We start from the raw sequence: 24,461 nt of genomic DNA, 5'->3' as shown, positions 1-24,461 counted from the left end.
CCTATGTTGTATTCTGCTCTAAATTTTAGACCTAGAAATGTCTTCACCAGAGCAAATGAAATGCCACTTGTGATAAAATATTACTAGGAACAACAGAAAGTTGTGAAAATGAAATCTGGGGTATCGGAATGATTTACAGTTAAGAATGCTCCATATATTTACTTTTGCATGCAAAATAGGAATAATGTTCAGCTTTTACTAATAGTTATGCAGCTGACTGGAAAAACAAGAACGCATACGTGATCCTTTTTCTGAATTAGCAATAAAGCAGAAGACACCTAGAAAGGAGTGAGCAGGCCCTCATTAAGGTTTCAATTTCCTTATGAAAGAAAATGACATAATGCAAACTGCTAATTAAGGGAAGATAAAATAATATGACCATTCAATGTCCATAATAGCTTTGCTACTTACAAGGACCTCTCCTATAGTTTTGATCCTCACAACCACCTGTGAGGTAGGCAGGTTTCATTTATTCATTTTCATGAGGTATTCTCTCCATAAACACTGAAAAATGCCCAGAAAAGTTTGTTCTTGGACCCCAGGTTCCATGTACTTAAAGAATAAATAAATGTTTTTTTGAGTTTTTTTTAAAGATTTTATTTATTTATTTGAGAGTGAGCAAGGGAGAGAGAGAGCACAAGCTGGGGGAGGTAGAAGCAGACTCCCTGCTGAGCAGGGAGCCCAACGTGGGGCTCCATCCTTAGAACCCTGGGATCATGACCGGAGCCAAAGGCAGATGCTTATCTGACTGAGCCAACCCGGTACCCCAGAATAAATAAAAGTTTTAAGAAAGATGTTTTTCTGACTAACTTTAGTTTCAGAAATTGCATTAAACATTTATTTTCACAGCCCATCCTTTACAAAGATAGTAAGAAATTTCTGAAGTCCATCTTTGAATTCTTTTGGGATTCACTCTGACTAAGCAACATTTTTAGTTGAGAGAAGCGTTTCTTTGTTTTGCTCACATTCTTTGAGGAGCAAGTGGGTGCTGACTGTCCAGATGTAGGTGTCCTGAAAAACATAAAACCACACTTAGGTATACTGATAAGTTTAAAAAGTGCTTTTCCTGCTTAGCCTAAATAATTGCTACTAGAATCCTTTTCTACTCTTGTGTATTATGGCCATAAATGAGCAGTGGCTGAACCCAGCATTCATTCCCATTTTGTTAAAAATCTCCTTACTACATAGGCTTTAGGCAACATTCAGGAGGTAACTGGGTGGTTCTGGAAGTTTCTATCACACCTGAAGAAGGTTAAAGGTAAAGTGTCATCAGGCCTGAGTTCCCTTTAAGTCTGACATCAAGATTCATGACAATTCTAAGGACTTTAAAAACCTATTTCTTCATGGCTCAAAACCACTTCCTCTCTCAAAAATGAAGAATTTCAACCTACACATGCAGGTGCCACTCCACTGTATCTCCCCACCTAGAACGTGAACTCCATAGGGCAGACTTTATACTACTAATTGTATATTCCACTGCTTCTTAACAGTGCCAGGCAAAGAAAGGCCTTCTAAAAATATTCACTGGATAAATGATTCCCCAGCTGCTATGTGTGTATTTCTGTTTCCTTCTATTTCATGCCCTCCAATTGTGTTCCACACCCACAAAAGTTTATTAGGGTTTGTCAATTCTGATCCCTCTTCTATTCCCCATCTGTACAATAAATATGAAATATCTTTCTCATTCCTGCATATATCTAAGAAGCAGTCTGGTCTAAATGCAAATGAATTATTTTAAATATGCCAAATTCTTTTTTATCTACATTTAATCCAATAAGGTAGAAACTTCTATGAATTCCTATCATGCCAAATATCAAAATAATTAAATCAAAATATAGAGAAAACTAGACTTGAAATTTTAGTTCTTATCCAATTTTATAAATGTCAACCCAATATAAAAAACTCAATGCAGTAAACAGATAATTCAGTCCTTGCTGAATTTTGCTGTTTATGTTCAAGAAACTACCAGACTCAGTTTCTCTTTTAGTATAAAATGTTCAAAAATTCCTTTTCCCGTTTCTATGAAACTAAATTTACTATCACATTGCATAAAGTACTGTGAACTACAGCACAGTGCTCAGTCATATAGTTAACCTAGTAGCAGCTGACAAATCCCTATTCAGTGAGATTTCCACAGGAATTTCTGACAGAGGAAATACCAAGAACAAAGGTTTAGAGCAGGAAAGTAAACTGAGTTTACTTCAGTTCAGTTTTGCTAACATATAGGATGAATTAAGGCAAAGTAAGAAGGCAGATGCACTGGTGCCAGGTAGGAAGGGCTGGGAAGCCATGCGGGAACATTTGATCTACATGCTGTAGCATGAGATGGTAAAGGCTTCTAATCAGAGCTGTGCTTTAGGGAAATTACCAGACTAGAAGAGTTTGAAACTAGAAGAAATGTACTGCAGTAGTCCCAGCAAAAGGTGAATACAGCCTGCATACAGCAGGAGGAAAAAAGGAGAACAGATGCAAACCCCATGGAGGAAGGACAGACAGAAACTGGCGACTAACTGGACAAGAACCAAGGGAATAGTTGTCTACTCTACCACCATTTCAGGTCAGACTGTCTACAAGGGCATGTTCAGGGACAGAAGAAGGAACTTAGGAGGATGAACAGGTTTGAGCAGTCAGCTGTGGGGACATGTTGGGGGGATAAAATGGATATATGTAGCAGCAGCTGGGAACAGGCAAAGGGAGAAGCTGGAAGTAGAGGAAGAGAGCTGGAAGTTAGAAGCAGAGGTGAGAATGAAAGATATACGCGCATATAACATTAAAGAAAGGGGTATGGAGGGGAAAAAAATGGGGGCCAAGGCCTGAACTGTGTGGCAAATTTAGGGAGTATATCTTAAACAGAGGAAAGCAGAAGAAATAAGAGTTCACACCAGCAATGCAAATAGTTTAACGAACTAAGATACCTGAATATCAAGGCTGGGCTCTTGCCTTTGGAACCACACTTCTGATTCAAGTCTGCAGAACTCGGAGTCTTTCTCTCTGGTGTCTTCAGGCTGAGCTTGCTCGTAGGAGTGGTAGGACTGCTCCTCAGTGCTGAGAGAAAGCTTCTACTTTTACCATGATGTTTAACTGTTCTGTTGCATGTTTTACAAGTAGTCAACTACCGTAAAAAGAAGAAATATTGGGCCTGATTGCTCTTATAATTTAATCCAATAAATTACATGTTCATTAAATTCTTGTATGTAAGGGACTACACTAGGTACAAGCAGGTAAGACAGGCTGCCCTCAGGGAGCCTGTAATCTAGCAGCGACGATCAGACAAGATACAAATATAAAATGAGAAAATCTACAATTAAAAGTGACTGGCTAAACATTCATATTTAATTTAAAACACATTTTTATTTTTATTTATTTTAAAGATTTTAAGTAATCTGTACACCCAATGTGGGGCTTGAACTCATGACCCCAAGATCAAGTCACATGCTCCACCAACTGAGCCAGCCAGGTGCCCCTACAACACCTTTTTATAAATAACAAACTCTCTACTTTTTCAGTGTAAAACCATGTTTGCGGGGAATAAAGGGAACTGTGACTGATACCCTTTAATGTCTGGAAGAGTGTTCTTTATAACAGCGTTGACATTTAACTTTTGTCTCAGAACTCCAAGCTGTTTTCCAATAAAACATGGCAAATTATCCCTGAGAATCTAAGTGACCCCTTCAAACCCTTAGTGATTCTATAGTCTATAAATATAGGTCTAAATCAAGTTATAAAACCATCAAATGAATTCTCACACCTCTTTACTTCATTAATTCCAGAGGCTGACTTATGGTCGGAATTTCATAATGTATATAATTGTCAAATCACGGTGTGTAAACTTGAAAATAACGTATCAACTATACATCAACAAAAAGTTTTTTAAAAATAAGTTTTACGGGGCGCCTGGGTGGCTCAGTCATTAAATGGCTGCCTTCGGCTCAGGTCATGATCCCAGGGTCCTGGGATCAGGCCCCGCATCGGGCTCCCTGCTCAGTAGGGAGCCTGCTTCTCCCTCTCCCACTCCCTCTGCTTGTGTTCCCTCTCTCCCTGTCTCTCTGTCAAATAAATAAAATCTTTAAAAAAAATAAGTTTTACTTTTGATGAAACACCAATTACTAAAAAAAAATTTATGTATATATATTGACAATCTATGTATACTATCACAAACCTTTGAGTTGTATGTAGTCTGATCCTTAATCAACCTCATTTTAAGTAAAAGAAAATTCTTGTTTATATATACATACTGGAATTGAAATCTTACCAATACACTTTTGGAGTCTTTGTATTTTTTCACAATTTTTGCTTCTTTAAAACTGAGTGTATAATTTCTTGCCTCTCGGTTAAGAAGTTTCTGTATTTTGGGTGTCAGTTTGGACTTGGGTTTGAGGCGCACTCGAGAGTTATCCAAAACCAGCAACTGGAAACAGTATGGACATGTTCCTTCAAAAGTTATGTTATCATCTGAAATTATACAAATGAAACTCATGATTCAGCAAATCAGAAAATTTTGTTACCTCAAACAGCCAATATTCTGTGATAAAGTATACTATGTAATATGAACAGATATATATTCTCTTTAAGCAAACTCAGAATATGAGAACTTGCAAAAAAGACAAATTGGCATTAATTTATTTTGCAAAACACTGTAATTCTATCAATTCACTCCTTTTAGCAGCAGACAGGTTAAGTCCCCACTCTTTGCTACCTTACTCATTACTTGTTATTAAGTAAAAAAAGCTGTCTCACCAATTTTACAAACATATTTATCACAAATCAATAAATTACACTGTCATTTTCTTTTTTAAGCAATCAGCACAATTTTGTGATCTGTGGGCCAGGCTTTCTGCAGGTAGCTCTCAGTACAAGGTAACAGAACAGACTTGCCCCCAGATTGTCTATGCAGTCAAGACAGCCATCTACCATGTCAGGCTGAGGAGTCATAAGTAAGGAGTAAAAGAGCTGCTATCTTTAAATAACTCACATTCTAGGGGAGCCCTAAGCAAACAAAAATAAGACTGGTGACAAATGTAACAGAATATGATTAAAATGCCCTGGAAACTATTAAACTCTGTATGGACCAGCCAGAAACACTCCAAAGCAGTGGCTTGACAAAGGTCAAATACTCCAAACATCTGTACTTGGAGATGGCATCCATTACTGGTAAAGGGCTTTCAGGCGGAAGTACAGTGAAAAAGAAAGCACAGCTATTAGGGAAAGGTGTGGGTGTGGGGGTGATGCAGCTGGAAAGGAAGGTAGGCACACCGTGGATTTATTCAACAATTATTTGTTAGTGTAAGTATACAACTAAGTATACAACAACTAAGGACCATGCTTGTAACTCACTTCTGCCAAATGTTAAATTCATTCATGTGAATGACTGTCAAGTGCCAGGCACAGTTCTGGGTACAAGAGACAGAACAGTGAATAAAGGACAATTCATGTAGAGAGAAAGTAAATACAGCAACACCAGATGTGCAGCGCTGGGAAGAAAAGAAGGCAGGGATAGAGAGTTGCAATGGAGCTGCCCTGGTCTTAATTAAGGTAGCCAGCGAAGGCTTTGTGGAGTGGCATTGTAGAGAGCAGAAGGGAACAAGGAAGGAATGCGGGCAGGAACGCGAGGTAAGAGTTCCAGGCAGAGAAAGGGCACTCTAAGGATGGAATTACCATTTACTGAATTGGGAAGAACTGGAGAAGGGCTGTGTTGGGGGGTAAAGCTCGAGTTCTGGCCTGACAGACATTCAAAAGAAGGTGTCAAGAAGACTTCTGGCTAGGAGCCTAGAATGGGGAGACGTCCTGGTTGGGGGTATAAATTTGGAAGCCATGAGACTGGATGAAAAGCCGTCACCAAGGAAGTGAGTGTAACTAGAAAAGAGGTCCAGGGAATTTGGAGTTTGCACGAAACAGAAGCCACTGGGGGGGTTTTAGGAGAGCAGTGGCTCCGTGAGATTCCTCTTTTGCGTCATCCTGAGCGCCGCGCGGAATGGAGGGGAGCGGGGCGACGAGAGCCTGACCCAGAAGCGTCGGACGTTCTCCCTACCGTGTGACGAACTGTAGGCCCAGCTGGAAAGGAGAAGGCGACTGGTGAGGCAGGAGGGCAGACCCCGCCGCCTCCCGCCTCCCCTCTCCCGCCCCTTTCTTACAGGAGATAGCGGGCCTGGCCCGGGCAGCTATCGTGTAGTTGCCGCGCCGCAGCCTCAAGGTAGTGCTTCTGCCTCATCCTTACCGCCACCTCCACGCCGCTAAGACGAGCGACAAGAGGAGTCACCGGAAGCCAGAGTCGCAGCCTGCCGGACTTGGAGCTCGGAATCCAAGCTCCTTCCGGAAACCGGCGCCCGCTGCTGAAGAGTTCCGGTTTCCCTCGCGTCCCGCCCCGCGCGCATGCCGACCTTCTCCCCGCCTCTGGCCCTGCCCCCTAGGCTCGGCCCAGCCCCCTAGGCTCCGCCCCGTCCCGCCGGCCCGAGCGTACCCGCCGCAGACCTGCACCTGAGCGGAGCAGTGTGACTCACCCGGGGTGGCCACGTCCGCCCGAGGCGGTTCGGCCAGCCTCTCTTTCTCGCTTCTGATAGCGTCTTCTGTGGTACCCCTGTTGTCATTTCCTCAGCCCACGTCGCCTTCTAGATTCTCCATCCGGGGTGTTGATTGGGGCCGGCCAGGCGGTGTGCGGCCCGCAAGGAGGCCACCGTTGGCGCGGCCGCGGACCTGGGAGGGAAGAGCAGGGCTGTCAGTGCACGAGCCAGCTTACCTTCTTTCCCCGTTCTTCATGGAACACGGCAGAAAGTTAACAGTTCGGTGTTGCGCAAACACCACTGTTACCGAGTTTGGAAACATTTCTATCGTCCAGAAGGAGATCCCATCCCCATTTAGCAGCTGCTTCCCATTCTCCCCTCCCTCCCAGCCCCTGGCGACCACTAGTCAGCTTTCTGGCTCTATGGGCTTACTCTGGACATTTCTTGAAAATGGAATCATAGGTGTGATCTTTTGTGTCTGGCTTCTTCCACTTAGTATAATGTTTTTTAGGTACATCCACCTTATAGCTTTTTTCAAACTTAATTCCCTTTTATGACTGAAAATTACATTGTATGCATACCAACTATTGTTTATCCATTCATCCATGATGGACATTTGGGTTATTTCTACCTTTTGGCTGTTGTGAGTATTGCTGCTAGGAACATGTCTGTTTTCTGGGGTTTTTTTGGATAAACACCTAGGAGTGAAAATGCTGGGTCATATGGTAATTCCATGTTTAACAAGGATTCCAATTTCTCCACATCTTCCCCAACCCTCATTTTCCACCTTTGTTTATTTTTTTAAATTTATTTTTTATTCTAACCATCCTAGTGAGTGTGACTGTAGTTCTGATTTGCATTTCCTAGTGAATAATGAGTTGAGCATTCTTTCGTGTGTTTGTTGACAACCTGTATATTTTCTTTGGAGAAATGTCTATTGAAGTCCTTTGCCCGTTTTAAAAGTGGGTTGTTTGCCGTTTGTTGTTGAGTTGTTAGAGTTTCAAAAAATAAATTCTGGAGACTAGGCCCTTATTTATCCTTCATTTTCAATATCCGAAAGGACTCAAATTGAGATAGGGAAACTGAAAAGGATTCCATTTTTAGAAAGGCTCCATCTCTGCTGTTTATCTGCAAGGCCCCGTTTGCTCATTATATTTCACCTTTCCTCTGAATAAACCAAAGAAGCTATGTTCCCACTCCAAGGGGGAGGCAAGAAAGTTAATCATTCTTTGAGTTTTGTCCTAGGCATCCAAATACCTGATAACATCTAAGAAGAACTGCATCTCCAACATGTTCCAGGACATTAGGTTCGAACAAACCTCACCCAACACTGAGATCAATACCCCCACCTTCAATGACTTATGAAATAACACCTGTTACTCACCTGTCACTCACCTTTGAATTCGACCCTACCCTGGATTCCTGAAGGAACATGTACCCTGGACCGCCTTCCAATATGAACCCCTAACCCCAAGTGATGAAGAGGCTCACTCTCCTTTCAGAGTCTCCCAGACTCTCCGTCTGCTGTCCTCTGTCACTTACACTATTCCATAAACTCTGCTTTCACCTCCCACTTCCTGATTGCTCTCCTGCACAAAGCCAAGGAGCCTCTGGGTCCTCAGACCTGGCCTGTCTACGTCAAAATGGTACAGAAGTTTGTAAAGAGAAAAATATATTTACGTCTGTATAGACATATTTTAATTTTTCAAAAGAAAAGTTATTATTTCCACTCTCCCCACCTTCCCATCCTACTTCTCTGACTGATCAGCATTTAGTAGTTGGGTATCTTCTCCTCCATGTCCACATGTAAGTAAACGGATGAGTGTGTATAAATCCCCTCTCACCACACACACACACACACACACACACACACTAAAAAGCCAAAACATACACAAAAAAAGCTAAACCAAAAATAGAAAGTCCCTTACTATGTAACTTGCCTTTTTCCTTAACCACAGACCTTTCCAGGTCAGTACGTATATTTTTGCAACAGCAAAAAATCTTGTATATTCTGGTGCTTTTTTATTTCTTTTGTCTGAATTCCTGAAAGAGAAATTACAGAGTGGAATGATGTGCACATTTTATTTGCCAGCTCCAAAATAGGTTGTAGCAATGTGCACTCCCAGCATCAATATCTGAGAAGGCTGGGTCAGAAGATGTGATGGCCATCGGTTCACATAAATACTAGTCAGATAAAGTCTCTTTTCACATATTCCTTGATGCTTTGCATTTTCTCCCATGAAGAGAAATCTTCTGTTGGGTTTATCAGTTTCTAGGCGATCTTTGTGTCTTGGGGAAATTTATCCTCTTCTTGTCATATATAATGCAATACTTTCTTACCTCTTATCTTTGGCATGGTTTATAGCATTTTTGCCATATAGGATTTTGTGTGTGGTAAATGTTTTTCATTATTGGGTCTGGGTTTCCTGTATAGCTTTAAAGATTTTATTTATTTATTTGACAGAGAGAGAGAGAGGGAGACCACAAGCAGGGGGAGGGGCAGAGTGAGAGGGAGAAGCAGACTTGCCACTGAGCAGGGAGCCCAATGTGGGACTCCATCCCAGGACCCTGGGATCATGACCTGAGTTGAAGACAACCAATTAACCAACTGAGCCACCCAGGCACCCCTCCTGTGTAGCTTTAAAAAAGCCTCATGTAGCGCTTGCTTTGGCAGCACATATACTAAAATTGGAAGGATACAGAGCAGATTAGCATGGCCCCTGTGCCAGGATGACATGCAAATTTGTAAAGCTCTTAAAAAAAATTTAAAAAATAATAAAATAAAAAAGCCTCATTTATGCCAAGACTAGATAACTAACTATTCATCCAAATCTTTTTCTCATACTCTTCTAGTTTAATTTCTTCCATGCATATCTTTAATTAATACGAAATGTATTTTTACTTAAGTATAGGGTAGAGATCTGACACATTTTTCTAGATGGTTAGCAAGTTATGTGGATATCTCTTAGTAGGTAAATTACTCTTTTGCAGGGCGCTGGGTGGCTCAGTCGTTAAGCGTCTGCCTTCAGCTCAGGTCATGATCCCAGGGTCCTCCCTGCTTGTGTTCCCTCTCTCGCTGTCTCTCTCTCTCTCTGCCGAATAAATAAAATCTTAAAAAAAAATTACTCTTTTGCTATTGGAATTGAAGTTTAAAAAAATGTAACGAACACTGAATATGTGCCAGGCACTTTCCTAAGCATCTAACTTGTAGCTCATACAGTCTTCATAACCCCACAGCATAGATGAAATGCCAAGTTTATCACATAGAAGCTTTTTAACATCACTGCATCTGTTTCTGGATTCTTTATCTGCTTCCGTAACCAATACAGCAGAAAAGAGGAGAGATGCACTGTATGTGCACGTGCGCCTACTTCCCCTGCCCCCCAGCACACTTTCTTTCAGTTCTCTCGCCTCAACACCACACTCCTATATCCAGATGCCTCCTCAGCATCTCTGCTTGCATTGCAACTTGTCTTCTCTGACGCAGTGCGGCCCAGACAGCACTCGTGATTTCCCCCACCAACCTGCCCAGCCACCCAGTCTTCCTCTGTCTCAGCCCCACCCCCAGTGCCATTTCTGCCTCCGCTTCCTACCCCTGCGGCCAGCCTGCCCTGGGCTGCCACCTCCCCATGAGGAGCAGATCTGCTCACTTCTCTGCACACCTTGGCCATTCTTTCCTCTTGCCTGCACCCCTGCCATGGCCCCCGACATTTTCTCATCCTGCATCCTCTCACGTCTGCTTCCTCTCTCCCAGTCCATTCTTCAGGGAGCAAAGTGGACTTCTTAAAATGTAAGTCATTTTTTTGGGACAGGGAGTATCCTTGCTCAGAGTCTCCGGGCTCCTCATTGCACCTGGAACACAATCGCCTGGTTGTGTTCTGCAGGTTCCTGCATAGGTGGTTGCTGCCTCACTTCAGACCTCACCTTGTCTCACCTGCCCACCCTCACCCTGAGCCCTGCTACACTGGCCTTCTCTGTCACTCAATATGTCCTGCTCAGACCTACCGCAGGACCTTTGCTGTTCTCTGCTTTGAGTGAGGATCCTTCCCATGGCTGCTTTTCCTTATCATTCCAAGATTACCTCAAATATCACCCCCTCAAGAGGCCTTCCTTCACTACTGGAATGAACTCTCCCCCAATACATACACCCTTGCCCATCAAGTCACTCTCTGCCATAATTGGTTTTTATTATTGTCATTGTAACCTCACTCTCTGAAATTATTATTCATTCACCATTTACCTGTTCTCCTCCTGAATGTGACCACCTGGCAGCAGGACTTGTTGGCTGCCACAGAGCAGGGGCTCAATAAGGGTTTGCTGCAAAATCATACTAGAAGGAGAGGAAGTTGAAGGGGTCAAAAATAAAACTAGAGGGACGCTTGTGTGGCTCAGTCGTTGAGCGTCTGCCTTCGGCTCGGGTCGTGATCTCAGGGTCCTGGGATGGAGCCCCGCATCGGGCTCCCTGCTCAGCGGGAAGCCTGCTTCTCCCTCTCCCACTTCCCCTGCTTGTGTTCCCACTCTCGCTGTGTCTCTCTCTGTTGAATAAATAAATAAAATCTTTAAAAAACAAACTAGATTGACCATGAGTTAGCAATTGTTAGCAGTGAGTTTGGATGTTGAATTTTGTCAAATGCTTTTTTTTCTTTTTTGAATCAATTGAGATATAGTTTTTTCCTTTATTACCTAAATATAGGGTGTTATACTGGTTGATTTTGTCATACCAACTCTGTATTCCTGGGATAAAATCCATTTTCTCATGATGCATTTGTGTATTGTTGGATTTGATTCACTTACATATATTTTTAAAATTTTTTTAAAGTTTTATTTATTTAAGTCATCTCTGCACCCAACATGGAGCTCGAACCCATGACCTCAAGATCAAGAGTCTCATGCTCCTCTGACCGAGCCTGCCAGGCACCCCAATTCACTTATATTTTATGAATGTTTTTTGTATTTGTGTCATGTAAGGTTTAGTGTCAGAGATAAGCCAGTCTCACAAAACAAGTTGAAAAGCATGCCTTTCTCCTTCGTATTCCAAAAGAGGATTTTTAAAAAAGATTTATTTATTTACTTTCGAAAGAGAGAGAGCGTTCAGGGGAGAGTCAGAGAGAGATGGAGAGAGAAAAATCCAAGCAGACTCCCTGCTGAGTTCAACCCTGAAATCATGACCTGAGCCAAAATCGAGAGTCGGATACTTAACTGACTGAGCCACCCAGGTGCCCCCTGAAAGAATTTTTTGTAAGATTGCTATTATTTCTGCCCTAAATGTTTGAGAGAACTCACTAGTGAAACCATTTTGGGCTGGGGTATTCTGGAAGGTTTTTTGATAACTAATTCAATTTCTTTAATAAATCTAAAGCTATTCTATTTTTGTGTTAGTTTCGGTAAACTGTATTCTTAAGAAATTTGTCTATGTCATCTAAACTGTCAAATTTATTGGCATAAAATTTGTAATATTCTCTATTGTCTTTTTCATGTCTGTAAGAGCTGTAGTGATATCCCCTCTTTAATCTCTTATTGGGGTTCTTGTTCAGGGTAAGAATGGAGCAAGCACACTCCATCCTGCCTCTCGCACTGACTGTAATCATTAAACCCAGGTGGACTGCATGGAGCACCCATAGGAAGACTGAAAAGTAAATAGTAGCAGGTTGAATGAAAAGAGGACTTAAAGTGCCCGTAAACTAGAGGTAAGTTTACCACTACTGTTCCTTTGATATCTGCTGGCCTGAATGCAATGCAGCCTGAAGTGGGAAGTGGGATGTGTGTAGGGAGAGCTCCAGGAGAAGCCCTTGAGTTCTGGCTGAGTAGCTGGACACACCTAACCCTCAGAGAGAGGGTGTGGAATTCTCCATTTTTGTTTTTTGTTTTTTGTTTTTTTCTTCTCCCCATTTCTTGAGCCTTGGCCAGCAAGCCGTCCCTTGTTGGCCACAGCAAAGGCCACAACAGGAGCCAGCAGGAGCCGAATTCTGAGGAAGGGGAACATTCCTTTCCAGCCAACCAATCTCTCTTGCTTTCCTCCTGCTCTCTTTCTGCGTCCTGCCACTTGGCCAAAGATGGGAGTAGTCACAGAAGAACACAATGATGGAGTAACTTTCTAGCCCCAGCTTTCTGGTCACAGAACCAGAAAGGGGCATTGTAGGAAAGTACTGGAAAGTACTGGGGAGATTATGGAGAAAGAAGAGCTCTTTCTTAACTTTATAGGAAAATCCCATTAAGTTGTATGAGAACTTCCAAGCTTACTGAGCTGTGCACACATGGATCTGATCAGTTTAGCAGTGACTTTGAGAACAGAACTAACAGACTATCAATCAGGTTCCAGATGACCACTGGGTGGTACACATTTAGGATCTACCCTAATGGTATGGCAAAAGCTTTAGAAGCTGAACCTAAATTTGAACAACTCACAGAAAGCAGGTTGAACTTGTAGTATGAACCTAAGCAGGTCTATTGCCTAAAACAAAAATAAGTGCATTCTCCACAGGATTTAAAAAAGACCTGGGGTCTCATTACATTATATTCAAAATTTCCAGGAGACAATCCAAAATTACTTGTCATATGAAAAACCAAGAAAATCTCAACTCACATGGGAAAAAAAAAAATCAACAGACACCAACAGCAAAATTGACAGAGATGTTGGAATTATCTGACAAAGACTTCAAAGCAGCTATTGTACGATAGCTCTACCAGTCAGTCACCCTCTTGAAATGAGTAGAGTTAGCAAACTTTTCCCACAGAGGGCTTGGTACTAAGTATTTGAGGCTTTGCAAGGCATGTGGTCTCTGTTGCATCTACTCAATTCTGTGAAAGCAGCCACATACAGATAGCCATCCCTAATATATAAACAAGTGAGTATGGCCATTTCCCAGTAAACCTTTATTCATGGGATTTGGCCCATAGACTACAGTTCACCAATCCCTGAACTATAGTGTTTTTTAGATATTTTATTGATTTTTCTGTGTTTACTTGTTCTAAATATTATCAAGAGCATGGTCTTAAAATCTTTCACTGTGATTTTGGACTTGCTTATTTCTCCCCTTAGTTCTTTTAGTTTTTCTTAAGCTATTTTGAAGCTCTGATATTAGGTGCATAAATACTTTCATTGTTATGTTTTCCTGATGCAATGACCCCTTTATAATTTTGAAATTTCCCACTTTATCTCTAATAATGTTCTGCCTGAAAGTCTATTTTGTCAAATATTAATATAGTCACTTCTGATTCCTTTTTTAAAATATTCTATTTATTTATTTCTTTGAGAGAGAGAGAGCACGAGCAGGGGAGAGGCAGAGGCAGAGGGAGAAGCAGGCTTCCCGCTGAACAGGAGGCCCCATGTGCAGCTTGATCTCAGGACTCTGGGATCATGACCTGAGCCGAAGGCAGATGCTTAACCAACTGAGCCACCCAGGCGCCCCAGATTTCTTTCTTTCTTTCTTTCTTTTAATTGAGGTAAAAAAACACATAACATTAAATTCACCATCTTCCCCATTTTTAAGTGTCCAGTTTGGTAGTGTTATGTATCCCCCCACTGTTGCGCTACAAATCTTTAGAACTGTTTCATATTGTTAAACTGAGACTCCTTAATCTTCAACACTAGTTTATCCTCCTTACTCTCCCCAGCCCTTGGAAACCACTTTCTATGTTCTATTTCTATCATTTTGACTACTTTAGATACTTCATAGGAGTGGAATCATACTGATTTTGTCCTTTTGTGACTGGCTGATTTCAATTAGCATAACGTCCTTGAGGCTCATCCCTGTTGTAGCATGTGACAGGATTTCATTTGTTTTAAAGGCAGCATGATATTCCCTTGTGTGTATATACTAGATTTTCTTCATCCATTCACCTGTCAACGGACATTTGGGTTGCATCCACGTCTTGGCTACTTTGAATACTGCTGCGATGGACATGGGTATGCAAAATTCTTTTTGAGATCCTGCTTTAAATTCTTTTATTTATTTATTTATTTTTAAAAGATTTTATTTATTTGCAGAGAGAGAGATAGCGAGAGAGGGAACACAAGCAGGGGGAGTGGGGGAGGGAGAAGCAGGCTTCTGGAGGAGCAGGGAGCCCGATGCGGGGCTTGATCCCAAGACCCTGGGATCATGACCCGAGCCAAAGGCAGTCGCTTAACGACTGAGCCACCCAGGCACCCCTGCTTTAAATTCTTTTAGCTAAATACCCAGGAGTGGGATTGCTGGATTATATGGTAATTCTATTTTTAAATTTTTGAGGCACCTCCATACTGTTTTCCATAACGGTTGTACCTTTTCATAGTCCTGCCACCAGCGCATGAGCATTCCGATTTCTCCCACCCTCACCGACACTTGTTATTGCATGGCTTGCTTGTTTGTTCAGTAGTGACTATCTTCATAGATATGAGATATCTCACTGTGGTTTTGATTTGCGTTTCTCTTATGATTAGTGATGTTGAGCATCTTTTCATGTTTGCTGGTTACTTCAGATTTTTTATTCTTCCTCTCTGCCTGGTGTAACTCTTTCTATTCTTTTACTTTCTTTTTTCTTTTTATTTATTACTATTTTTTAAATTATTTATTTATTTGAGAGAGAGAGCATGCATGCAAGAGCATGAGTGGGGGCCAGAGGGAGAAGCAGGCTCCCCTCTGAGCAGGGAGCTCAATCCCAGGACCTTGAGATCATGATCTGAGCCGAAGGCAGATGCTTAAATACTGAGCCACCCAGGCGCCCCTATCCCTTTACTTTCACCCTCTTCGTGTATTTGTATTCAAAGTGCATTTTATTTATTTATTTATTTATTTTGGCATATAGCATGCAATTTTGGGTCTATCAGACTCTGGTAGGCTGCATAATGGCCCCCTGAAGTTGTCCATGTCCTAATCACCAGAATGTGTGAATATGGTTGTTGTACCTGGCGAGAGGCATTTTGCACATGTGATGAAGGTTACTGACCTTAAAATGGGGAGGTTATCCTGGATAATCTGGGTGGGCCCAATCTACTCACATGATTCTTAAAAGCAGGAAACCTTTCCCAGGTGGGTCAGAGAGATGAGACAGAAAAAAAGGAGGACAGATTTGAAGCATAAAAGGGACTCGACCCAAAGTTGTGGGCTTTGGAGATGGAGGAAGGAAGCCTCAAGTCATGGAATGTGCCCGGTGGGAGCTGGGAATGATGCTCAGCTGACAGCCAGCAAGAAGGCAGGACACTCGGTCATAGATCTCAAGGAACTGAATTCTGTCAACAACCTGAGTGGGCAGAAAATGCATTCTCCCCTCCAGCCTCTGCAAAAGAACACAGGCTGTGAACATGTTGACTTTGGCCTGGTGAGACCTCTTCAGGACCTCTGACCTCCAGAAGTAAGATAATAAATCTGTGTTGTTTTAAGCCACTAAGCTTGTGGTAATTTGTCATGGCAGCAATGGAAAACCAATACAGCACATACTTAGGCATTTGTCCTCTGCACGGCTTCCTCCCTGGATTACCCCTCTAACTTTCCAGTTCTCCTACTGGCCTCAAACTGTTTTCTGTCCCCTCCCAGCCAGTTAGGCTGTGGCTTTCTGCAGTAGGAGCAGCTCCTGGTTTGGGGGGCTACCCTCGGGGGTGGAAAAGCCACCAACTCATAAATCTCAACAATTTCTGTTCATCTTTCAAGGCTGCTCTCCTATCCAGTTTCTGCCTTCATTTGGTCATTCACCAAGGCCTTCAAATGCTGCTTTTAAATGTTTTGCTCAGCTTTTATAATCGTCATCTGCAGGAAGATTAGTCCACCGTTACCAAAAGCTGGGACCTCATTATACTCTTCTGCCTCATGATACTCTTTTACGTTTGCAATTTTCCTTGGAAATAAATTGTTAAAAATTAGTTTGTGCCATGTCTTAATTTTTCTCATTCTCATTAATCTGAAGGTTCAAATGGAGTTGCCTTGTCTTAGTATGGCACTTAAAAAAATGAATAAAAGGCAAGTTTTCTGACTTTTGATGGGGGTGGGAGGTGGAAAGGACCCCAACCTTAGCCCCCAGGAGGGAAGGAAACTCGGTGCCAGGTTTGTCCCACCACATGCAGTTCCCCACAATAACCAGCAGGGGGAAAATTAGTTCTCTGTTGCCGATGGATCACCGCGCCTCGCCGCTAATTCCCTAACGAAAGGAAAAGGGAAGAGCGCCGGGGAGGTCTCGGTCAGTGTTCGGAGGGAACTGGCTTCGAGGGGTGCCTGAGAACGCCAAGACCCCGCGAAAGAGGGTGTACCTATTCCCAGCAGCCGTGTCTTTCGAGGCACACGGAGAAGTTGGCTGGACCTCCCCGCCGACCGCGCGGGCAGGGCTGCAGCGGCGCAGAGCCGCCTCCAGAGCGGCCGCAGCATCGCGGGCGGGACGCGAACCCAGGTGCGGCCGCGCGGTTCCGCGGCGACCAGGTGAGCCCGCGGTGACCAGGTGAGCCCGCGCCGGGGTCTGATAGTGATCCAGGTGAGTCCGCAAGCGAGCCAGTGAGTCCGCGCCCGGCTCCGCGGCGGATCCAGGTGAGCCCTCGTCCACCACTCCAGCGTCTTGGTAGGAGTCCGGTGCTAGGACTCGAGCCGTCGGCGGGCAAAATGGGTTGAAGCGGCGAGTGCCGCGGGCTGGTGATTCAGGACCCACATCTGGGCACGGTTGCGGCTCCCGGGGCTGGGGTCACGAGATCTGAAAGCACCTTCCACTAAGTGGGTTCATAGTATTTTAGCCTTAAAAACAAATCATGCAAATGAGATGATGTGTATGGGAGAGACGACTGAGTGGTTCTTTTATTCGTGCTGATGATTAATCATTCCCCTGAGGACCTTGGCTAAAATGCTTCTTTTGTAACCGGTGGTACAGCCTGGGTCTGTGCCCCTGAGTTTTGAGTAACTGCGTGGGTAAATCACGAGCTGCAGACGGGAAGAAACAGCCACCACTTTAAGGGGTGTTTTAAGATTGAAAGTCAGTGGATGCTGAAGCAGTGAGAGAGATTGGAAGAGGAAAGCAAAGAACAGAAAGATAAGAAGCAAAGATACGGGAAGTAAAAGCAAAGCAAAGCAAAACAAACAAAAAACCGCCTGGAAACAGCCTAGTGGATCCCATAGCTCGGTGGGGCGCGCAGGTGAGCAGCAGGAGAGTTGTGTGGGTTGCCGTGGGGGAGGGGGCGGGGCATGACCCTGAACAGGGAGTCAGAGGAGGTCTCTGGTGAAGAAAACGTTGGTTACGCTGGGATTTTAAAGTTACCAGGGGAGGTATAGAAACGGATGCAACATGTAGGCAACAAGTTTTCCTTTGACAAATTATCAAATGATAAGGTATAAACATGTAATTGTATTAGTAGATAAATCGCAAGGTGCTGTGTTTTTCTATACCTTGATGAACATTCAAAGAGGAATCTCTAGAAAAGCATTTAGTGTAAATAGAGTTTAGGATCAAAGTGTTACAAAACAGCACAACAAATTATTATTTCAGGTCTCAATTGCCTATGGCAGCAGAACTTTCTTTATTTTTATTTTTTAAAGATTTAATTTATTTATTTGACAGAGGGAGACAGCGAGAGAGGGAACACAAGCAGGGGAAGTGGGAGAGGGAGAAGCAGGCTTCCCGCCGAGCAGGGAGCCCGATGTGGGGCTCCATCCCAGGACCCTGGGATCATGACCTAAGCCGAAGGCAGACGCTTAACGACTGAGGCACCCAGGTGCCCCCAGGACTTTATCTTTAAATGTATTTCAAGAATATGCCCATTTGGGGCACCTGGGTGGCTCAGTCGTTAAGCGTCTGCCTTCGGCTCAGGTCATTGTCCCAGAGTCCTGGGATCGAGCCCAGCAGCAGCCCCACATCCGGCTCCCTGCTCCGCAGGAGGCCGGCTTCTCCCTCTCCCACTCCCCCTGCTTGTGTTCCCTCTCTCGCTGTGTCTCTGTCAAAAAAATAAATAAAATCCTTAAAAAAGAGAGATAAAAAGAATGTGTCCATTTGTTTTAGATAGCTAACTACTAGTTTAAAATAGATGAGAATATAAAATATTCCAATACTTTGAAATATACACAAAAGTCAATTAAACAGTTGCCAAACTCTACATGAAAATTAGTGAAATAATAAAATAGCCAGTTCAGCTACTTTTCTTTCTTTCTTTCTTTCTTTCTTTCTTTCTTTCTTTCTTTCTTTCTTTCTTTCTTTCTTTCTTTCTTTCTTTCTTTCTTTTTTTCTTTTTAAGCTATTTTTCAAAAGATAGGTATTATGCTTGGATGCTGCCATTTCCTCTGCTCTTGTATTTGAGGGCTGAGGGGATGTTTGTCATTGCAGACTTACATCTGTGTGCCCATCAGGCCTGTAATACCTAAATGGCCTTCCCACTTTTCAGTTTAGCAGTCCTAGAGTCTTCCTAGGCACATCTTTTTTCTTTTTTTTTTTTTTTTAAATTCTATTCTTGTGTTATAAAACTTGGCTATTTGTTTGATGTTTTAAAAATTTTGAAAGGGGGCGCCTGGGTGGCTCAGTTGGTTAAGCGACTGCCTTCGGCTCAGGTCATGATCCTGGAGTCCCGGGATCGAGTCCCGCATCGGGCTCCCCGCTCAGCGGGGAGTCTGCTTCTCCCTCTGACCCTCTCCCCTCTCATGCTCTATCTCATTCTCTCTCTCAAATAAATAAATAAAATCTTTAAAAAAAAATAAAAAAATAAAAAAATAAAAATTTTGAAAGGGTAGAGAAAAGGCAGGTTACATATCCATGAATCAGAAATGAGGGGAGGGAGGGTATGGTAATACTATTTCTTCCTAAATGGTAAGGAGTTCAGAACAGGCACTCAGGCTTAGTTTTGGCTGAAAGACATTTAAAGTATTTTTCTTAGGCAGTGTTTATATGAGGAGTTTCTTAGCATAAGCTCCCAGGGATTGCCTCCTAGTACCTTAGACGCAAGGTACTTGTCACTAAATTGTTACTTTAAATCTTGCTTTAGTATATCTTTTTTTTTTTTTTAAGATTTTATTTATTTATTCATGTAAGACAGAGAGAGAGGCAGAGGGAGAAGCAGGCTCCCAAGGAGCAGGGAGCCCAAAGCGGGACTCGATCCCAGGACCCTGGGATCGCGACCTGAGCCGAAGGCAGACGCTTAACCATCTGAGCCACCCAGGCGCCCATAAATCTTGCTTTAGTATATCTTATATGGCTCTAATGGAACTTAACAATCAGAATATGTACTATTAGTTTTTTTTTTAGACAGGAAATGAGTGTGGGCTATTTGATTCCTTCTGTTAATTATTCACATTTGAGCCTGTGTCCACTGGAAAAAACAACCGTTGCCTAAGTAAGATATGTATGTATGTATTATTTTTTTAATGTGTAGACATTCTGGAAGGAGAGGCAGTCCTTGGCTGGTGTAGCAGCTCCTCTCTCTCATCTAGAACCTAATCTCCTTTTCTCTTTCTTTCTGCTATCCTCAGTGTGTAGCTTCTATCTTCCAGGTAACCTCATGGTTGCAAGATGACTGCTGAAGTTCTGGTCATCACACCCACATTCTAGACAGGAACACAGAGGAAAGGGAGAAGGGCAGAAGGGCACCTGGTAGCTGAGTAATATTTAGCAGCTTCCACTTATGTTTTGGGGTAGATTGCAGAGATAGCTGCCAGTAATTCTTGCTTATGTCACTTTTCCCATCAAGGAGTGGAATTTCTTTTCTTCTTGAGTTAGGGCTGGCCCTGTGACTTGCTTTGACCGATAGAATGCATTGGAAGGCCTTACTAGGTCTTGCTACTTCTGTTTTTGCCCTCTTGGGATCTAGCTGCCATGTAAAGAAGCTTGCCCGAGACTACTGAATAATGAACAACCATGTGAGGAGAGGTCTAGCCCTCTCCACCTGAGGTAGCAGTCATGTGCGTGAAGCCATCTTGGATGTGCCAGCCCCAGCTGAGCACCAGTAGGCACCACGTGGAACACAAGAACTCCCCAGGTAAGCACTGTCAACTTATAGAATTGTCAAGGAGAATAAATCATTGCCAAATTGAGCTGAAACATGACCAATTGGCCCCCTTTCTCCAAATGCCAGGATGTCCAAGAAGTGAGGTTCATTAGTGGTGTCCTTGGCTGCACTGGACATGGTAGAAATTCGTACAACATCCCAGCAAGCCCCCTGGGATGGTTACCCACATGCTTGGCATTGATGGGATTGGGTCACCCACCCAGGCTGTGTCCTGGGTTCAGCTTCAGCCATTCTTCTCTGCTCTGAAGCTTCTGTGCCTGCATCGCCTCAGGTGGCCCTGAGCCCTCTCTGGGCACACTGTGAGCTCTCAGCTTCCTGCTGCTGCCAGGTCGCCTAGCTCTTGTTCTCAGAGTGGAAGCCTGATTGGATCAGATCACTTTACAACCAGCCCATGGCGAGGCCATTGCTGTGCTCTGGATTCGCTGCCCATCCCTAGTCAGCCCTGCCAGGAGAGGGACGTGGTCCTTGAGCTCTGAAGGCACTGGATCAAGTTCTGGCCACATGCCTTCCTGGCTATGAGACTTGAGCAGGCTTGATCATTTTTTGCCTCGGTTTTCTTATCTGTAAAGTGGGACTAAGGGTACCCACTTCGCAGGGTTATTATGAAGATTAAGGCCAGAGTGCCTGTAAACACATGGTGTGTGGTCAGTAAATGGTGGCCATGACTATTCATGTTTTATTGTAACTTACACAGCAACTATGTGCTCCCTTTGTGGAATCCATGATCTTGAAAAGTCAGCTGTCTGTCAAGTGATACTTTCCTATAGATGTCTTCATAAAATGAGAATGTTTTTCCCCACTGTAAAGTTTATTTTCAACCATGTTACTACATTTAAGTTTCTTTTAAAATACTGCAAAACTTTTTTCAAAATCATCAATTAAGAAGAACATTATCTAATAATATACTTAAAGATAATCAGAAGTCTTTGCCTATCATATACCACTGGTTTTGCTCTGTCTGGGGTGAGTAGGGAGGTTGAAAACATGAGGTGTCCCTCCGAGTTCTGTGTCCCCCCCTGCAGCTTTTGGGTGGGACTTACACTGCTCCCCTGGGACAGAGGCAATTGAAGAGAAAAACCAGGGACATCTAGGCACTTTTGAAGACATACTTTCGATTTGTTCTAGGCTGTGCCTTAACCCAATGTACATATGAGCTTCCGTGCAGGAAGAGTTTAAAAATTTTTGTCAAGTGGATTCTCTCTCATAATTGCTTATTTAATAGCTACAGCCAGAGATGATGCACCCTGTTCATGCATTTATTTGATTTTTTTTTTGTAGGTGTTTATAGTGAGGACAGGTTTGCCATTCTGTTTGTGATGCACCTTTAAAATTACTGCTTGCATTATATATTACTTCCGTAAAGACAAATCCCTCAAAGGGGACTTTTTGCCCTTCTTAGACTGTAAAGCACTATATAAATGTGGGTATCCCTATAATTCTTTAAGCTGGGCACACCCTAACTTGGTTGTAACATTTCTTTTTGTAATAACACTGGAGGACTACGGGGGTGCCTTATGTAGAAAATGATGGTTGATTTTGTGAGCTTGAGCGTGGTGTGGGCTTTATAAGCACTGGTCAGAGTATACACTCAAATCTCATTGCGTCTATGAGACGTCCCCTCTACCCTCAGAGGTAAGCAGCCACTGCTAAGAGTCTCTTATCCTTCTTATAGCAATTTTCTGTACATTAATAAACATGTAGTCACATGGTTTGCTTCTATTTCAACACAAATGGTATCTCACTGTATGTGTTGTTAATGGCATCTTTTCTTTACATATCTCTAGGGCTGGAATGTATTTCCACTGCAGCGTCTACATTCCTTTTTATTCTTAACTGCTCCAAAACATCTCCTTAAATGACAGGACCAAGATCAAACCAATCCCATGTGATGATCATTTCCAAATAGGCTATATCTAAAACTAAATACTTTACTAGAATTTTTCAAAATCATTAAATCAATTTTTAATAGGCTTTATTTTTTAGAGCAGTTTTAGATTTACAGGAAAACCAAGCAGAAAGTACAGAGATTTCCCATCTACCCCCTGCCTCAACACATGCCTCGCCTCCCTGCTATCAACATCCCCATCAGAGAGTGGGACATTTGTTATAATCCATGAACCTACATTGACATATCATTATCATCAACAGTTTATAGTTTACATTAGAGTTCGTCCTTGTGTTGTATGCTCTATGGGTTTTGACAAGTATAATGATATGTATCCACCATTATGGTATCAGAGTAGTTTCACTGCCCTAAAAATCCTCTGTGCTCCACCTGTTCATTCCTGCTGCACCCCACCCTTGGCCATCACTGATCGTTTTACTCTCTTCATAGTTTTGCCTTTTCCAGAATGTTCTATAGCTGGAATCATGCAGTATGTAGCCTTTTCAGTTTGGCTTCTTTCACTTAGTAATGTGCATATAAGTTCCCTCCAGGTCGCTTCATGGCTTGATATCTCATTTCTCTTTTGTGCTGAATAATATTCCATTGCGGGGATATACCACAGTTTATGCATCCATTCACCTACTGAAGGGCATCTTGGTTGCTTTCAAGTTTAAGCAATTATGAATAAAGCTGCTATAAACATCCCTGTGCAGATTTTTGTGTGGGCATAAGTTTTCAACTCATTTGGGAAAATACCAAGGAGTGTGATTGCTAGATCATATGGTAAGAGTATATTTAGTGTTGTAAGAAACTGCCAAACTGTCTTCCAAAGTAGCCGTACCATTTTGCATTCCCACCAGCAGCAAATGAGAGTTCCTGTTGCTCTGCATCTTTGCCAACATTTGGTGTTGTCAGTATTTTGGATTCTGGTCATTCTAATAAGGATATAGCAGTGTCTCATTGTTGTTTTAATTTGCATTTCCCTAATCACATATGATGCTGAACATCTTTTCATATGCTTATTTGCCATTTTTATATCTTTTTTGGTGAGATATCTGTTCAGATCTTTTGCTTATTTTTTTAATCAGGTTTTTAGTTTTCTTATTGTTGTTTTAAGAGTTCCTTTTTTTTTTTTTTAAGATTTTATTTATTTGACAGAGAGAGACACAGCGAGAGAGGGAACACAAGCAGGGGGAGTGGGAGAGGGAGAAGCAGGCTTCCCGCCCAGCAGGGAGCCCAATGCAGGGCTCGATCCCAGGACCCTGGGATCATGACCTGAGCCGAAGGCAGATGCTTAATGACTGAGGAACCCAGGCACCCCAAGAGTTCCTTTTTTTTAAGATTTTCTTTTTTATTTATTTGAGAGAGAGAGCATGAGTGGGGAGGAGGAGCAGAGGGAGAGGGAGAAGCCGACTTTCTGCTGCTGAGCAGGGAGCCCAATGTGGGGCTCAATTCCAGGACCCCAGGATCATGACCTGAGCTGAAGGCAGATGCTTAACTGACTGAGCCACCCAGATGCCCCAAGAGTTCTTTTTAACACTCCTGTATCAGCTATATTTTTGGCAAATATTTTCTCCCAGTTTGTGACTTGTCTTCTCGTTCTCTTGACTTGATTTTTTTCTAACTACTGAAAAAAAAAAAAGCATGCCCATTGTGGCAAGTCTAACAAAGCAAAGATGAATTAAGAAAAATACAATAATCTTCTCTTTCCCTCTGATTGTACCCTTTGAGGCAACTAAATCTGAATAGTTTGATTTGTAACCTTCTGTATCTTTCTCTGCTCAAATGCTCATTTTTTTCTTTATCTTTTGTCTAAAAATAAGCTCCTTTATATATTTATCCATAACTTTCTTTTTTTTTTTAAAGTAAACCCAATGTGGGGCTCAAGCTCATGCCCTGAGATCAAGACTCACATGTTCTATTGACTGAGCCAGGCAGTTGCCCCCATAATTTTCTTTTATACATTCCCTCTATATAATATATCACTGGTATATTCCTAGGCAGATATGTATAAATGTAACATTCTTTTTCATGGCTGTGCAATATTTCTTGGTACAGATATCATATTCTAGTCGGTTGTTCCTTAATTGTGAATATTTAGGTTGTTTCCAAATTTATTTTCCTTTTCTATTTTAAACAA

At 42.6% G+C, this 24,461-nt stretch overlaps 1 protein-coding gene and 1 non-coding gene across 5 annotated transcripts; one reads left to right on the top strand and one right to left on the bottom strand.

Moving 5' to 3' along the window:
* Window positions 1–810: 810 nt before the first annotated feature.
* On the bottom strand, window positions 811–6,323 carry C14H18orf21 (chromosome 14 C18orf21 homolog). 4 transcript variants are annotated; one of them, XM_027577643.2, is made up of 5 exons: window positions 6,132–6,306; window positions 6,029–6,051; window positions 4,253–4,452; window positions 2,916–3,112; window positions 811–1,011 (listed from the first exon to the last, which is right to left on the bottom strand). In XM_027577643.2, exons 1-5 carry the CDS (start codon window positions 6,206–6,208, stop codon window positions 858–860), a joined length of 651 nt encoding a protein of 216 aa, XP_027433444.1. In that variant the 5' UTR covers window positions 6,209–6,306; the 3' UTR covers window positions 811–857. The 4 variants fall into 4 exon arrangements, 3 of the variants coding, with proteins under 3 accessions (XP_027433444.1, XP_027433445.1, XP_027433446.1); XM_027577644.2 differs by having other exon boundaries at window positions 4,253–4,408; window positions 6,003–6,051; window positions 6,132–6,301; XM_027577645.1 differs by lacking the exon at window positions 2,916–3,112 and having other exon boundaries at window positions 6,132–6,323.
* A 2,832-nt stretch (window positions 6,324–9,155) lies between these two features.
* Window positions 9,156–9,264, top strand: LOC113913382. The gene has a single exon (XR_003517175.1). It is a non-coding gene; the product is annotated as a U6 spliceosomal RNA (small nuclear RNA).
* Window positions 9,265–24,461: the final 15,197 nt, after the last annotated feature.

The sequence above is a fragment of the Zalophus californianus genome, chromosome 14, assembly GCF_009762305.2.
Source record: "Zalophus californianus isolate mZalCal1 chromosome 14, mZalCal1.pri.v2, whole genome shotgun sequence".
Classification (NCBI taxonomy): domain Eukaryota; kingdom Metazoa; phylum Chordata; class Mammalia; order Carnivora; family Otariidae; genus Zalophus; species Zalophus californianus.
This window is presented reverse-complemented; position numbering and strand designations above follow the sequence as displayed.